At 38.7% G+C, this 17527-nt stretch overlaps 1 protein-coding gene across 1 annotated transcript in view; it reads left to right on the top strand.

Moving 5' to 3' along the window:
* Window positions 1-328: 328 nt before the first annotated feature.
* Window positions 329-17527, top strand: part of ADGRB3 (adhesion G protein-coupled receptor B3) — a gene marked incomplete at both ends in the record, with an annotated part of 785802 nt that continues 768603 nt past the window's right edge. Inside the window, one exon of the mRNA XM_082855783.1 lies at window positions 329-1085. Coding sequence (XP_082711909.1) covers window positions 329-1085 — 757 coding nt within the window. The remainder of the gene's footprint in view (window positions 1086-17527) is intronic.

The following is a 17527-nucleotide window of genomic DNA, read 5'->3' as shown; positions in this document are numbered from 1 at the left end:
TCAATAGAATCACCACGCACTTGAAGGAAATCTTGGTAGATAAATTAAGAGCATTCCTGTTAATAATCTATTGAATATTATTCTTAAATTGAATGTAGGGAATTTGGCCACTGTGAATGACCACGTGAGGGCGCTGTTCACACAGCAACAGATAATTTTCGTGCGTTATAAAATAAAAATTACCTGCCCTTCTTTTAAAAAGGGTTTTTTACTGAAATCTTGAAAACAGCTGGCTGTGATATTGAAAGGAGTTTCTTTTTTTCGATGCGCGTAGACTCCTACTTGCATTTTTCTTTCATTGCCATCTTTACAGGCCAAATGACATAGGATGAAGGCTGTTCGTAACCTGCTGATTTATATATTTTCCACCTATCTCCTGGTTATGTTTGGATTTAATGCTGCCCAAGACTTCTGGTGTTCAACTTTGGTGAAAGGAGTCATTTATGGATCGTATTCTGTAAGTGAAATGTTTCCCAAAAACTTTACAAACTGCACTTGGACGCTGGAAAATCCAGATCCAACCAAATATAGCATTTACCTGAAATTTTCCAAAAAGGACCTTAGCTGCTCTAACTTTTCCCTCTTGGCTTATCAGTTTGATCATTTTTCCCATGAAAAAATCAAGGATCTTTTAAGAAAGAATCATTCTATAATGCAACTCTGCGAATCCAAGAATGCTTTCGTTTTTCTACAGTATGATAAAAATTTTATTCAAATACGTCGGGTCTTTCCAACCGATTTCCCAGGATTACAGAAAAAAGGGGAAGAAGATCAGAAATCTTTTTTTGAGTTTTTGGTATTGAACAAGGTGAGCCCAAGCCAGTTTGGTTGCCACGTATTATGCACTTGGTTGGAGAGCTGCTTGAAATCAGAAAATGGGAGAATAGAGACCTGCGGGATCATGTATACAAAATGCACCTGCCCTCAGCACTTGGGAGAGTGGGGAATCGACGACCAGTCGCTGGTTTTGTTAAATAACGTGGTGTTACCCCTGAATGAGCAGACCGAGGGCTGCCTGACCCAAGAGCTGCAGACCACCCAGGTCTGCAATCTTACCAGGGAGGCCAAGCGACCGCCCAAAGAAGGTAAGCGCCGGCCGAGAGGGGGAGCTGGGCGGGGAGTGGTGCCGGGGGATGGAGTTAAAACGTGCTGTGTCACACACTGGCCCAACCCTTGCCCCTTTCCTCTGTCACCCTTGGATTGATTTGACTTGTGATCTTCCTAAAGCTAGTTTTACGTTTCAAGATCTGAGAGATGGGGCGGGGAGGATGGGATAGCGCGCAGCAACCTGACGCCCGGTGCGAGTGGCATGTTCAGGGGAAATGAGATGCTAAAACGTGGAGCCAGTTTGCGCTGGAGGTCGGTGAGGAGGGATGGGTGGGGGGCGCTTTATTAGGCTGCAGCCCCTCTGGGAGACGGACGGACACACACACACACACACACACACACACACACACACACACACACACACCTGTGAATGGATCTGTAGACTTCTCCCTTCGCCTCCGGCCCACCCTCCCATCCGTGACCCCTTTCCAGGTTGGAACTTGGGGCTTCGTGACCGAAAGGTGACACAAACTCAGTGGCAAGTCTGTGTGGACCAAATGACTTGGCGACACAGGAGGGCGAGGGTGCCCCTCCTCCCCAGGCCTGGGAAGGAGCCCACGTGCCGGGTCTTTCGTCCAGGGAAGCCCACTGGGGGTGCAGACTCGGGACTCCGGGCAGTGAAGTCACGTGGCAGGGGGAGGGGGCGGAATTAACACAGGCGGGTCCTGCAAGACCTGGTATCCCGTTCGCGGGTACCCACGAGGAACGGGAGCTCCTCAGAGCCGAGCTAGATGCAAAAACAGTGCAACAGGAAGGAGAGATGCAGAGGAAGGAGAGAAAGTACAGGAGTGATTTACAGCTTTCACCCAGACGCTGGAGGGGGAGCTGCCCCGGGATCTGAGACAGTGGATTATGTTTAATAAGGCAAAAAAGCTGACACATTTTGAGAGAAAATGACTTTCCGGTTTGGAAGGTTAGGGCATGCGTTCCATTCGTTTGAGGGCACTGCTGGTACATAGTCGCTTCTGCTCCCCATCCCTGCACCCAGAGAGTGTGTTGAATTTTTATGCAGGAAGTGTTTTCCGATCGCCACAAAGATCCCTGTCTGTGGAAAGGCACAGCCAAGCTCCAGTCCCTCTTTCCTCCCCTCTCCCAACAGAAGTTGTCTTTGTGGCCAATATAAAATTGACACGTTGTTGGAGAATTTTCTTTAAGGGTAGCCAAGGTTTTGTAAGGGGCAGGGGGTGGGGAAAGAGAGAGAAAAGGGCTTAACCAGCGAAAAGCGGTGATTTTTCTTCTGAAAGCATTTTGGGGGATGGGAGTTACGGAAGAGCCATGGCACAAGGGGCAAAGAAGCCTTAGAAAATAAATGCAGACTAATGGCACTGGGAAAGGGGTGAAAAACCTTTAAGAATTCTACAGGTCAGTGTCTCCCTAACAGCTGTGACTGAAGAAAGCAAAGTGGTTTTAAATTACAGGAGTTCTTTTCTCCAGTATAAATCCCAAAGAAGCACTTGCAACTGCAGGGATGGTATTTAACACCATTTAAAACCAATTAATGTCCCCTAGAATGAGAAGCTACAGTACGCCAGGAAAGCCTGATGTTACAAGCTGGCTAATAAGACAATTAACACCAGAAACTAGTTTTTGCTCGTTTGTTTTATTGCTGTTCCAATAAAATTGAGAAAATCTGTATCTTCAGTAGTTAAAATTTTATCATCAAATTGACTGCAGATGACAGTGGAAAGAGAATCCAGGTGTACAACCCTTTTTTGTGAATGGTGACAAGTGACAAAAAACAAAGTCGTGTGCACACTAAGCATGATTTTCAGAGATTTTGCTGGTCATGATCATGAGATGTGGGTTAGGACAATGCTGGAATTTATAGAATTTGGACTAGATGGCCATTCGTTTTAGTATACGACGAAGAATAAGAGTGATTTTAGACATTAGATGTTTAAATCATGGGGGAGAACGTACATTTCTTTTGGCTAATTAGCTGGCGAAATGAGAAGGAAATACCTCCACAGACCATTCAAAGATTGTATTAAAATTGTTAGCACGTTAATAGAACTGACAAGGAAAAGTTTATGTAATGGGGAAGAATATATGCTGTATCAGTAAGATTGCACAGCCTATAGTCTCTGTATTCTAAATTTGTGCTCTTGAATTGTTTAGGTGTTCTGAGTCAGAAAGGTAACGATAAGTAATTCCTGATGACATAATTGTAGCTGATGCATTTATAAGTAAGTCTTATAAAATATGTGTATAGCACTCTTTACCTCATTCAAAGAAGACCTTTTAGGCTAAGCTGCATTGTAGGAAAGGACTGTGAAAATCTGCAGATGCGTAACTTAGTCAAATTTATGCAAAGTACATTAAATCTTAAATAGTTGATATAAATGATATGTAAAATCTTATGAAAGAATTATTTAATACTTTGTGCTCTTGAATTGTTTAGGTGTTCTGAGTCAGAAAGGTAACGATAAGTAATTCCTGATGACATAATTGTAGCTGATGCATTTATAAGTAAGTCTTATAAAATATGTGTATAGCACTCTTTATCTCATTCAAAGAAGACCTTTTAGGCTAAGCTGCATTGTAGGAAAGGACTGTAAAAATCTGCAGATGCGTAACTTAGTCAAATTTATGCAAAGTACATTAAATCTTAAATAGTTGATATAAATGATATGTAAAATCTTATGAAAGAATTATTTAATACTATTTCAAGTACACTACCAAGTAATGATATTCACAGGGCTTGAGGGCTATATGTAATAATTACATATAGTTGTGCTACTCATATCTAATTTTATTACAAAATGTCTTTATTTGGTTAACATGTAATCCCAACTTCTAAAATGGGGTTTTAAAAATTCCACTTATATTTTATAGTACTTTATGATTTCTATTTTCTATGAAAAATAAACCATCCTGTAAATCATCAGGGGAATATATACAAAATTATTCTCCATGGTTTTTGACTCCCATTTTATTCACTGGAATAAGTACTGACTCAGAAGCCTAGACTAGAAATATTTTGATGCTTATTATATCATAGAGGTGGCACAAATTTGACAGAAGGGTTTTTACACTCAGTAAACGCAGCTTCAAAATTTTTTTATGTGATGCTGTTAGTGATGGCAAAGGTATACTAAATACTGAATATTTTGGAATATGTGTCCACTGGAATTATCATATTTAGTTAGTATTTGAGGAAACTATGGGCTCCCAGCAATGGGATATTGATAGGATTTCTACTAAGATATTTGTTAATAATACATTCATGTACTTAAGAATTTCATAGCCAGAAAATAATAAGATGACTGTCACTGTTTGAAGTGACAACACCAACAATGACAAATTTTATCTTGAATACATTATAAAAGTAAATTACTGAATGATGCTTCATTAAAGTGTGAGATTTTAGTGTATTTCAGTATCTTCCTATTTAAGATTGTATTTGACATATTTGAGGGTGCCATGTGATTATAGAAACTTTGTTGTCATTTCCCAATTTTTACGTGAAGTTTTGAAAACCAAGTAAATCAACAAAGTGAAGCCTTTTAAAAATAATGTTGTCTTATTTCAGGCAGTTGTTTTAAAAAAGCTGTCTACATACAGTGTATATAACCATTTTTGAAAGAAAACTCCAATAACGTTGCTATTTACCTGGTTTTCAGATATGAGTATGGGGCAAGACTGACATTGATTCATGAGGTCTTTAATATGTTTTATAGGACTCTTACCAAAGATGATTATGGACTATATAGCTAAAATATAAAAGGTGATGTATGATCTTATTTCTTAGTACTTCACTTGAAATAAGTAATTTAAACAGTTTGGAGAGAAAAATTCCACACCAGCATATCTAAATCACATAATAAGCCTTAATGGAACCTTTGTTTCCTGCTTACATCAATGGAGCTACTTATGTGAAGGGAGATTGGGATCCCTGTATAGATTCCAGGAAATCTGAACACACACACTTATTTGTCTTTTCATTCTGCCTCTGCTAATCCTTGATAATCAACCGCCCAAGGGAAGTCTCATCATGTGCCTGTGTAAAGTCTAGCCTGTGTTTGTGTGTGCATTTGCATGTCTAGAGCAATTTGTGTGTTTCATTTTAAGTGTTTTCATTTCTTTCAACCTTTGCTGTTTTTGTCCTCAGTACTGCTTCAGCCACCTTTCCCCTTCCTCTTTACCCTCCTTTGATCTTACTTCCTTTGTAAATGCGGTGATCCCACACTCTTTATCAGAATGCGGAAAGATCTACTGAGTATGTTGTATGTGACAGTTTGCCCTGCCCCTTGCTTGGACCCACAGCCCTTTGAACATACTGTACTTCTGTTCTAGCACATATTTCCATTTCTTTTTCCATCTTCCTCTACTAGTCTTGCGAGTTCTTCAAGTGTACAGACTTGGTCTTCCAGTAGTCTAGCACAGTCTAAACAGACCTTCAATAAATATTGGTTGAAACGAATGTTAAATGAACAAAACAAAACAAAACAACTCAATAGGAAAGATAGCAATAAATTGAGACGGCTACCATTTATAGCATTTCCAGTTCCATTAATGTATTATTTATATAACAATACCTTATCTCAAGGTATTGTTTAATAACATTTTTAAAAGAACAAGAAGAATGGAGTCATTGAGAAATAGTCTTAATTACCTATGTGTTTATTTTAATAGATTAGATTAATGATAAATAAAACTTTCTATACACAGCTGTCTGCAAAAACAGGGGTAAGAAAATTTCTATCTGTTTAATTGCCTTCATTTCCATCGACATTTCTTTCTTCTGGTTCTAGCATTACTTCTCCAGAAATGACATTTCCCAAATCTTTTCTTCCACAGTTTGAAGAGAAACGTATGCAAACTCTTTCCAAGAAAGAGGAAGAATACTTGCAGGTCGAGTTCAGTGCCTCTGTAACCTACTCCTTTTACTTATGTTGTAATCTATACATATAGTAATAGTATAATATTACTAAAATTGTAGGCCTGGCCAAGTAAGATGCCCTAATTTTTACTTTTGCCATTGTAGAATTTTGTCAAACAGTTTAGGAAGTGACTCAGATATATAGTATTAATAAAAATTCCATCATATGGCAACATTCTTTTCATAGACAGTAAATTAAAATAGTAACAAGAAAATGTGTATGCACGTGTGTCAGGCAGGTTTTGTTACTGAGTCCAGGCTCACTCTGCTTGCTGCATGACAGGGCAATAAATCGGAGACGAGGTGTTGAGACAAGGAATATGACTTTATTCGGAAAGCCTACAGACCAAGAAGATGGCAGACTAAAGTCTCAAAATAACCACCTTATTGGGGTTTGGATGCCAGTTTCTTTTATAGCACAGAGAGGGGGAGGAGATGAGGAAGTAAAGTAAAAAGGCCATAAGTCTTGCAAATATCCCCTGGAAAGGCCAGCCTCGAGGAGGGGATGTGTTAATTTCTTCTTGGGGGGATGTGTTAATTTCTTCTTTCTTGCAGCCATCCACAGGTGGACAGGGTCAGGATGCTTCCCTGAACAAGGGCACTTTGGTTTAACATTCAGGCAGAGGGGCAGGGTTCCCCGAGGCAGGCCATTATGTATAGGCGGTGTCCTTTTAGAGAACAAAAGCAGCAAAGGAAAGCAAAGGTTAAAGTAAAAGAAACAGATCCAACATGGAGTCAGATTTGATTCTTCCCTGTTACAGTTTTAGTGGTGGCTGTAGATAAATGTGCCGTAGATTGGTTTTCCTCAAAATTGAGATGGGAATTTTACTTTACTTAGAATCTAGCTTCATGCATTCCTATACTTCATTTCCTAATAGAAGTGATTTTATTGTTAAACGGAATACTTTTATAGAATATAGGTTTCTTTAGAGTCACTTTGATATGTATTTCCTGTAAAAGTCATCTGGCCCTTGGATCGAAAATCAATGTTTGTTCAAAAATCAGCCTTTCTTACTTTTTCAAAATACCACGAGCTGAGTTTAAAGATTCTGAACAGAGAGAGCCAGTTTTAAACCTGTATGTCCACCTCAGAACTGTGTTCTGCTGTGTCAACTACTTCCCTTCCTGGGTTGATAGTAATGCTTATTCCTCAGGGTACAGAAGAACAGGATATGACATTATGTAGTAATAAAAACAAAATGAATAAAATTAATGGCTTGGAATATTTTAGTTCCTGTCAGCCCTGTGGAAATGTCTTACTAATTCAGTTAACTAATACAAATCAGAGAGGTGTGTTCAGTTTTTCTAACTGTGGTCACTTCATTGAAATGAAAGGTGTATTTTGGTGTAAGATGCACTTGGGCACTGAGAGTGACTCAGCCACCTCGTAGCATCTTTGACAAGAGACTGTGCTTACTGAGCTTGACTCAGCAATCTATACTGTAGTGGTGTGTTGTATTAAATGAGATTGCACATGAAAGACACTTAGTCAAATGCTCGAGTTATATTAGGCCCTCAATTCAGTTTTTGAAACCTCTTTTTTATTATCTTTTAGCTACAGATGATGGAGGATTGATAATATAATGAAGTAGGTTGCCATTTAATTATTTGAACATTTTTAGGAATTTAGGGCATTTAACAAAGGGTCATTAAACATCTTGAAGTTATGTCTGTTTTGTATTATATAAAGAAAAGGTCCCGGGCTTCCCTGGTGGCGCAGTGGTTGAGAGTCCGCCTGCCGATGCAGGGGACACGGGTTCGTGCCCTGGTCCGGGAAGATCCCACATGCCGCGGAGCGGCTGGGCCCGTGAGCCATGGCCGCTGAGCCTGCGCATCCGGAGCCTGTGCTCCGCAACAGGAGAGGTCACAACAGTGAGAGGCCAGCGTACCGCAAAAAAAAAAAAAAAAAAGAAAAGAAAAAGAAAAGAAAAGGTCCGATTTCAATACCTTTGTGCTGATGGTGGCATGACTAATACATCAAATAGACCAAGCTAGTGCTGCGAGACATCCCAGGGCTAGGAAGCTGTCCTTTGGATATCATTGCTGATCCTTTGTAAAGTCTGTAAAATTTAAATGTAAATTAAACAGTTTCCAAGTATTTTACTCTGCTGCATTATGCAAAGTTAAGTTCATGTTTTGAGATCTGTTTTGTAAAGGAATTCTCTTGAAACATTAAGGCTATATTAAATCATTTGGAAAAAAGTAGAACTTTTTTTGGCATTTTTTTTTTCACTGAATTATGATCAGTTGTTATAGGCCAATGAGCCCTAAGAGTCCCCCAAAGGCTTGCATATTCAGGTATTGAAAAGAAGACTTAAAAATTTTGTTACTACTCATTTGCAGCTTCTGATATTTTCTTAAAGCAGAATTACAGAATGCCATCTATAAGACTCCATAAAATGCTAACTGTTCTATGTTCAATTAAATGCTAAATGCTGTATGTTCAATTATCTTTCAACTGTCATTCAGGAATTTTGCTCACATGCAGAGAATGGCCAGCTACATATCTGATAAAGGTTAATAATAATTAACCTTTATAATAATAAAGTAATATATTATTTATTATTATAAATATATTTATAATATATTATAAATAGAAAAGTAATATATTATTATATAATTATTTTTATTATAGCTATAATATATTTATATTTAATAAATAATAAGTAATATATTTCTAATTTGCAAAGAAAGTGCAATTAAGTAAAAAATGCATAGTAAATACATTAGTATTTACTAATGTATTTGAGAGCTATTTCTCTCAAAACTAATTCCCTGAATAGGTGTCTTTTCTGAAATCCGATGTGTTTGCTGATGTGCATTTTCGCATTTTCCTCATAACCAACCCCTTACGACAGCAGTCCCCAACCTTGTTGGCACCAGGGACAGGTTTCGTGGCAGACAGTCTTTCCACGGTCGGGGCTGGGGGAAGGTATGGTTCAGGCAGTAATGCAAGCGATGGGGTTCGCTCGCTGGCCGGCCACTAGCCTCCTGCTGTGCGGCGCACTAACTAACAGGCCTCTGACCGGCACCTGTCCTCGGCCCGGGCGTTGGGGACCCCTGCCTTATGACACATTCCTTATGATTGGAACATGTTGTAAAATACGAAGGCCAAATGGTTACTCTTTGGTTTCTGCCATGTTAAGTGAACTAATTTAGCTGCTAACCTGATCTTGGCTATTATAGTCTCAAATTATTTGTTCTAGATAACAAGTTTTTTTGGAGACAGAGTTGTTTGGGAAACCTGAGCAAATGGGTGCATGGATAAGACATTGGAACACTGATGGAACCAGATTACAATGTTGAGAATGCAATTTACACGCACTTAGACATAATCCAAAGCATTAAAACAGTTGTGGAATCAACCAGAGAAAGTTACCTTGGTGAATTACTTTTTAGCAATAAATATGTTAAGGTGATCGAAATGTCACAGAAATATTTGCTCTCCTGGGTAGTTCATCTTGGGTGAATGGTTTAGAGTATTTATTTCATGACATTTCTACTGGTGTTCCTCCATTTTAAAATAATGTTTAAACATTTGATAAAATTTAAAAATTTATTTAAAAATTAAGTTCTATGCTTGCATATATAAATAAGGATAATTTGTTCTCTAATAAACTATTTTTAAAGAGAAGCTTCATCTACATATCGCTCTTAAGAAAATAAAGACGTAAAGTGGTTTAGTAAACGTTTTATAAATTAAAAGAGTTTAATGAAACCTGCCGTTGAGAAAGTGCTTTCCAGTTTACAAAGTCTGTGGCACAAATTGTTTTTACTTAGGCAGTAACTGTGTGAGACACCTGTTATCAACATGGGCTGCTTATACCCTGAAGACCGACCATGGCTTTCCTTTCTTTAAAAATTTTAATACAAATTGGTTCAAATGAAAAACTACAGAATTTCAAAGCTGTGAGTTTTCTCACTGTTTCTGGAACACTTGAATCTGAATCACAAATTCTCAGATTCATAAGGGGCTTTAGGCATTAGCTTAGTCCAAATCTTACCTAATTAAAGAAATCCCAATCTGCAGATGTATCATGGGAACATTATTTCAGCTGAACATAAGTGTTCTTGGAGTTTATATTTAATGCCATTTCTATAATGTAAAAGAGACACAGTCATTTAGGATGGTGGGATAGTTCTAATTATTTTAAAAAAATTACCTGGTATCCAGCCAAGACAATAATCAGAGTATACTTTGCTAGACTACTGAATACAGACTAGTCTGTACAAATCAGAGCTTTCATTCATTAGATTTTTTTTTTGTCCTATATTATTTAAACAAATGTGATGCAGGTCTCAAAAAACGATTGATTTTCAGTCTAAGCTCATTAAATTTAAAGAGAAATGTGTTTCAAGTGCAGAGTCTGTCCAGATTTAGGAAAATGATTTATCAAGGTCTGTCTTGGATTTTCATTTCATTATTTCTCTAGGGCAATCTGTGTTTTAAAGAAATAACAGGTCACATTTTTTTTGTTATCCCATGGTGCACTGAGAAATACTGCTGTAGGTTGGGGCAGTGAGGTCAGGGTCCCCTCCCTGTACTGAAGGTCACGGCTCCTGTGGGGTGTCCTTCCCCTGGGCTCTCTGGAGACCCCTCTCTCCTCTCACTCCTGAGGCCTGCCTGCCCCCTGATTCTCACCCCAGGACTGTACTCTTGTCTCCGTGGTTTCTCCAGCCTCTATCCATGCCTTGTGCTCTTTTCAAATTACTGAACTTGAGGACACTGTCTGTTTCTTACTAGGATCCTGACTGGTACAGGGGTGTATGATTTTGGTGGTGAGGTGATTTCTAATTACTTTGGGATTGGTCTGAAATCAGCATTTTAAGTTTTGATCTTTTGATCCTTCCTTTTAATGTGCTAAAGGTCTTATGTAATGATTAGCCCTTTTGGAGATTGGCATATGGGCCAGCCCTATTAAATAAATAAATACATAATAATAATTTAAAGAATTGAGTTAATGAAAGTGAAAACCAGTCAGTCATTTTTTAAAGCTCAGTTGATGTGGTATTTTTTATACTTGGTCCTAACTCAGGATCAATATGTGTTCATCTTCGTAACTCCATTGAGTTTAGGCCCTCCTCCAAGAGTTCTTCTATATTTACCTGTTGGTTCGTTGATTACTTAGCTTGTTTTAAAATCACATAACATGTATACATTCATATACATCTTCCATACAATTTTTCAGTGTTGATGTGACCGCAGAACATTTAAACTGGCCTGGGTATTCAAAGAAAGTTTTGTAAGTTGGTAGTTTCAAGGCTCGCATATAAAACGTAAAAAAATTCTGACAGATTACTATTTAGTTCTAATTTTATATGATTATAATAATGGAAATATAAAATGAAAACAGAATTTCAGTTGCTAATATAAGTATCATTTTGCCTGTTGATTTCACTATACCCCTGAAAGCAAAGACAAAAACAATGAAAAACCCAACAAGACTCACACAAGGCATTTTTTCTTTCGTTTCATTGCAAAAAAAGAAACCAAGGCAGTTAAGTTTGCCCTTATAATTTCATTAAGAAAATTGCAATTTTTAACTCTTAACTGTGTTGGTCTTGAGGTGGCCCTTCACATCAAGGAGGTGTCCTGAGAGGCAAAAAGAAAAGTAACTTCAAAAAACCAAAGGGGCTAACCCTTTTTTTTTTTTTCTGACCTTCTGTTTTCTGAATAGGTGGTACATAACAAATATTTATTATACAGTGGATGCTTTTGGAAATATTTCTTCTAATGTTGGCTCATAATAATTGTAATGTGGAAAAGAGGGCACCTTGGGAAGACAGAAATCTGTTTATATAATCTTTCCACATAAATCTGGAAAATTTTCAAAGATCTATTTCTGCACTGTAGGCTGAGAAATTCCAGTTTATTTTGGATTCCCTGAGAGGTCAGCTTCCTTTACAGAAATGTCAGCCTGTGGTCAGCTCTCTGGCTGGCCTTGGTTTTTGTAACTTAAGAGGGCAAACACTGTATATTTTTTAAGTGGTGCCTGAGAAATTAACCAAGTGCAGCTCTTCCATCTGAAGTAAATGCCAGGAAGAACTATTGTTCCATTTGTACAGCATAGAACTTTAATGCCTTCCTTAGCTTGTAATATATTAACAATCCATTTTCTTAAAAATGTATGGCTTCTTTCTGTTTAGTGGTTTTCCTGGAGTTTTCTGATGACTATATTTTGGTGTTCGGTTGGTGATGAAGGGCATAAATGAGTTCTAGGCAATAATGAATATTACATGTCCTTGCCACTGGTCTCTGCATCCTTAGGCCAGAGAAACCACAGAGGTGGAGCTGACTAGAAGTTAATCCACTAAGTAGCAAGAACTGATTAATGCAAAAGAAATAAGTACGTGTAGGATGTGAATTAATACAGCTTTTTTTTTTTTCCCCTTAGCAGTGGAAACTCTTTTTCTAAGTAAACGACAGTATATATAAAAAAAAGATTTTTAAAAATAGAGCTGCGGGCTTACCTGGTGGCGCAGTGGTTGGGAGTCTGCCTGCCGATGCAGGAGCCGCGGGTTCGTGTCCCGGTCCGGGAGGATCCCACATGCCGCGGAGCAGCTGGGCCCGTGAGCCATGGCCGCTGAGCCTGCCTGTCCAGAGCCTGTGCTCCGCAACGGGAGAGGCCACAACAGTGAGAGGCCTGCGTACCGCAAAAACAAAAAACAAAACAAAACAAAAAAATAGAGCTGCTTTCGTTGAGGTGGACAGGAGGCTCAGAGCCTAGCCTAAAGGGTCTCCAGAGGTGAGACTGCCCCCTTTCTCCTTTCTGTCAAACTTGTGGAATGAGAGACCTGTTCATGACCCATCCCTAGTGCCAGTCCTGTGAACACTTCCCTCATGGTCTCTCTGGAGTCAGTTCATCCTGGGGCTGCATGTAGGATTTCAGGATGAACACCCCAATTCTCCATCGTTCTGTCTCGTCATCTGTATTCCAAACTTCTTCCACCCGGAGTTCCCAAACCTGCAAATACGCTTATTCCGATCATACCTCTTGCTCACAGACTAGAGTTTACCTAGATAAAAATGAATATTGGTTTAGAATCCCCTTGGATCTTTAATTTTAATTGATAAACAGTTAGAAGCCCTAACGTTAAATCTTTATAAATGTACTATATTTTGGTGGTGTTCATTCTGACTGTCTTCCTCAATGTTTTGTTAATCCCCAAACAGTTCAGTTGCAAAAGGTCAAACTTCTTGGAATAAACTAAAGTTATTAGGGCATGAGATTTATTTTGAGTCCCTTTGATTGTTCACACGTAATGGATATGCACAACTGAAGCAGGTTATTAAAACAACAACTGAAAGCATGTTAGCGTTGCCATTCCATAGACATGAGTGGATAGTTGAGGTGTTATTAATGCTCTTCCAATAGTCCTAGCCTTCCACCATTCTGGGCACAGGTAGGGATTGTTTTCTAGACCAGCTGTGGTTGGATGAGGTCATGTGACCGGCTCTGGCCAATGAGTTGTGAACAGCAGTGGCACTCCTTACCTCTGAGCTGGGTCATTTCATTGCTGGAGTCAGACCACCAAGGTCTCTTGACCTCTGGCAGGGAGACCTGTGCCAGAGAAAAGGGCCTCCTGTGTCAGCCTGCATCCTTGAATGTGTGAAAGGAGAGGAGCCCCCTCCCCATGCCCTTGCTGATCTGTGATGGTCCTGAAGACTGAGCCAGGAAGGACTGTTTTTCTGTTTTGAGACACTGGGGATTTGGAGTTTGTCTTTGTTCCTGCAGCCTAACCTAGCATATTCTAGCTGATACAGTGTCCAGTTAGGGAGGACTGGGGCACAGTGGTGCTAATGAGGGCGCTAAAAGGTGAAGAGTTACATTGGTGGTGTGTTCTGTAATTGAGCTGTGATGATGTGATGACCAGACAGGTCTGTGATGTTTTGCGGAGAGGAACTCACCTACCTGCATTTTCTACAATGTACTCTGGGGTAGCTGAATTTGTACTTATTGTTAGCAACACTCTGGACCTCATTTTAGGTAGTATTTATCAGTATTTAATTGTTTTAACCTAATTAAAATTAATACTAAATTAACTACAATCAGTGTATGTTTAGATTACAAGAGACCGTTCTTCTGACATATTTTTAAAGTTATTGGGTTTTTCTATATTTTCAACTCACCCAGATTAGAGAGGGTATCATGGTCTCTTGCCGAGTCATGATTGTCAAAGAACTGAGGTGGAAGGGTTCATTTTGGCATGGCAGTTCTTGCTGAAAGGTAGAAACTTGTTCTGATCCCTGTCCTTGATCTTTCCTTCTTTTCTTTATCTTAATTCTTCCTTCCCTCCGTCCCCCTCCTTCCCCTCTTCCTCTTTCTCCTTTCTTACTTGTTTTTTTTCAGATACAGAGGCTATGATTTATATGTGTTTACCTAGATCTCATATTGCAATAATTTGTAGAGAATCTGTTATCAATATACATGTAGGTGTTTGTGGTAAACAAATATTTCTAGGGTAGTTCAAGGGGAGCTTATAATCACTGCTTCATTAATCTTAACAGTTTTCCATAGCCAGGTTAATTATGTAGTAATAATTAACCTCCCGTTTGAGTAGGTAGGCTTTTGCCACATTGAGAAGCCTTGTTCCTTTCCAGGAGAGGTGGGAGGGAACAGTGAGCTGATGTGAACTTTGAACACACCTCTGAGCGTTCCTTAGCAGGAGTGAATGTTGGTGGTACATGGGCAAGTTTTGTTACACTGGGCTGAGCCTTGCATTATTTCCCTGCCTCTCCTGTTCTCAAGTTTGGATTATAATATGCTCATTAATTATAAGAGACACACTTCAGGATTCCAACAGGGCTACACAGAACATTGAGCAACTGAGAAATTAAAACAAAAATGAACACAAACACTTTCTCTTTTTTTTTTCATTTTATATCATGTTCTGAAGAAAATCCAGGTATGCATTGAATTGTCAGTTTCCTTCCCACGTGTTTTATATCTGATCTGTGGGACACACACATACCCAGTCACTTATGCATGAATCTGTGACATTAAATGCTCACAGGTATTACATGCAATATGATTTGAAAAGATGAACGTTTTCAATAGTTTGAGAATATATTCGCTGCTAAACTGCATTAATTAACTAAATATTTAATAAATATAAATCTACCTAGAGTGACTTATGAGAAGATCACAGGAATGATGAAGAATAAAGATACCGTTTGCAAGGGAAGCTTTAACATTTATATTGATATGTTTGAAAATGCTCTTGGAGTCCTTTTAACAGATACATTCAGAACAGTATTCTGTGGATCTTCTTGGATATCAGAAATTAAAGTTTTACTTAGGATATAAGAGTAAATCATTTGCCAAGCAAGTTTCTAAAAGTTGAAAATAAATGTCAGTTCAAAAAAGTGAATAATTTAACTTTTCCATTTCTGAAAAATTCATATATATTATGTCATAACAAATTAACACTCTTTCAAATTCTTTTTTTTTTTTTTTTTGCGGTACGGGGGCCTCTAACCATTGTGGCCTCTCCCGCTGCGGAGCACAGGCTCCGGACGCGCAGGCTCAGCGGCCACGGCTCACGGGCCCAACCGCTACGCGGCACGTGGGATCTTCCCGGACCGGAGCACGAACCCGTGTCCCCTGCATTGGCAGGCGGACTCTCAACCACTGCGCCACTGGGGAAATCGTCGCTTCCTCCATTTCTAGCAGAGAACATTATGCATCTCTCTAAACCTCGGTTTCTTGTCAGTGAAGAGGTGATTATTGTAGTGAGGTAATTGAGAGATTGAATGAGGTCATTAGTGTAAAAAGTTAACATGATTCTTGGACTGTGTAGTACAGGCTCAATAAATGTCACCTTTCAGTAATTGGATGATTCTGGAACCCTTTACTGCATGAGATTTCTTTAGGCAACAAATAAAATTTTGATTTGTAATAAAAAAGTAATCAATTTATTTAAATGACCTCAAAGAAAGTAAACTGCCTCCTGGGTCATGTAGTCTGGAGAAATGCACTGTATCTTTCATCCTTTCTTCCCTCTGAAGCCTCACATTCCTGAGAAAAACAGTCTGAGTTAAGGTGCCGTATCTGTTCTCCTTTCCTCCTCATTTCAGAAGTGAATCACTCTGTTCACAACATCATCGTTTTTCTCTTAAAACAGACTAGCCAGTGATATTCACAGATTGTTTGGCAAAGGGTGATTGCCCCAGATGATGTTCTCCGGAAGACCTGGGGCCACTCTAATCAGAAAGCTGTGCTGATTGTATTTTGTCCACCTAAGCAACTTCATCTTCTGTGTATTTTCCTGAAAATATTTATGTCCCTTTGGGCTAGTCGTTTCTCCATAACATTATGGTTTAAATGGAGTCACATTTTATTGGTTAAGACAAGTTAAAATCTATATCCTGATTTCTTAGGGTTGGTATACATGTTAAAATGAAGCAAACTGTTAACCTACATCTTGGCCTGCAACAAATCCCTTTTTCCTTCTGAACAGAGTCAGATCTCCTGGAAAAATAACTTGCTTGCTGCCTGCTTGGTAACATTTATTCTAAGGCTTACTGTAAGAAAATATCAATCAAATATAAATCCATATAATATTTTTCAAAAGATCATACTTTTTTACTTTGGCTTTTCTGAAACTTTTACTTTTGCCATTATAAACAAGAGAATTGGCAACATGGCTTTAGATTTTCTTTAATTCTCTAGGGTCCTTTGTATTTGGAAGAGCACTGAGAAGACTGAATAGCTGCCTTCTGGATGAGATGTGCCATGACTTCAGGCAGGTCACATCATCCTTCAGAAAGTTTCAGTTAGCTCAGTTACAAAAATAAAATTGGGCATCTGAAGCTCATAGGATTGTATGGCAAGTAAAGCTGTACTATATATGAGAGCCATTAAGAAAATGAAGAGGGGCATCCAGAAATATTGTTATTATTGTCATTGACAATATTAACTTGTAAATTTGATTAAGTCTTTTAGTTTAGTTCATTGGCAAGTGTGCATGTGAAATAATGGTCCTGTCCTGTGTTAATAAATATCACAGATTGTTGGTTGGATTGTTGGACTTGGCGTTTTTAGGTAAGACTGATCTGTCCCTAGGAAAACACTGTTCCTTTGTTGTTTTCTTTTTGCTTTTTCCTACGTCAGCAGAAGCTGTGACAGTTTGAGCTGCACATTCAAACCTTTTAGTCTGATTCCCAGCCCTGCCTTCTGCCAACTTTGTGACCTTAGGCAATTTGCTTCGTATCTGTGAATCACATTTTCTTTGTCTGTGAAAGGGAGATCACCTCTATGCCGTTGCTTTTTTTTTTTTTTTAGTGTAGTCTGTACAAAAACAATATTAAGATTAATGCATGAGAAATGCAGAAGTGGTCGGTTCTCTTAATGCAGTTTTTAAGTAATGGAACACTAAGTTTTTGGCTGCCCATAGTGAATTAAAGTATGACTTCAATTGTGTTCAGCTCTAGCTTTCCTCATCTGTAGATGAAGACCAGAAGTACAATGAATCACTGCATAACAAGCTTCCACTCCATGTCGGTCAGAGAAGCAGTTTGAAAATAAACACATCCTT

Source organism: Leucopleurus acutus (assembly GCF_964270905.1).
Source record: "Leucopleurus acutus genome assembly, chromosome: 15".
Classification (NCBI taxonomy): Eukaryota; Metazoa; Chordata; class Mammalia; order Artiodactyla; family Delphinidae; genus Leucopleurus; species Leucopleurus acutus.
The sequence above is the reverse complement of the archived record's forward strand: the minus strand, read 5'-3'. Positions and strand labels throughout refer to the sequence as shown.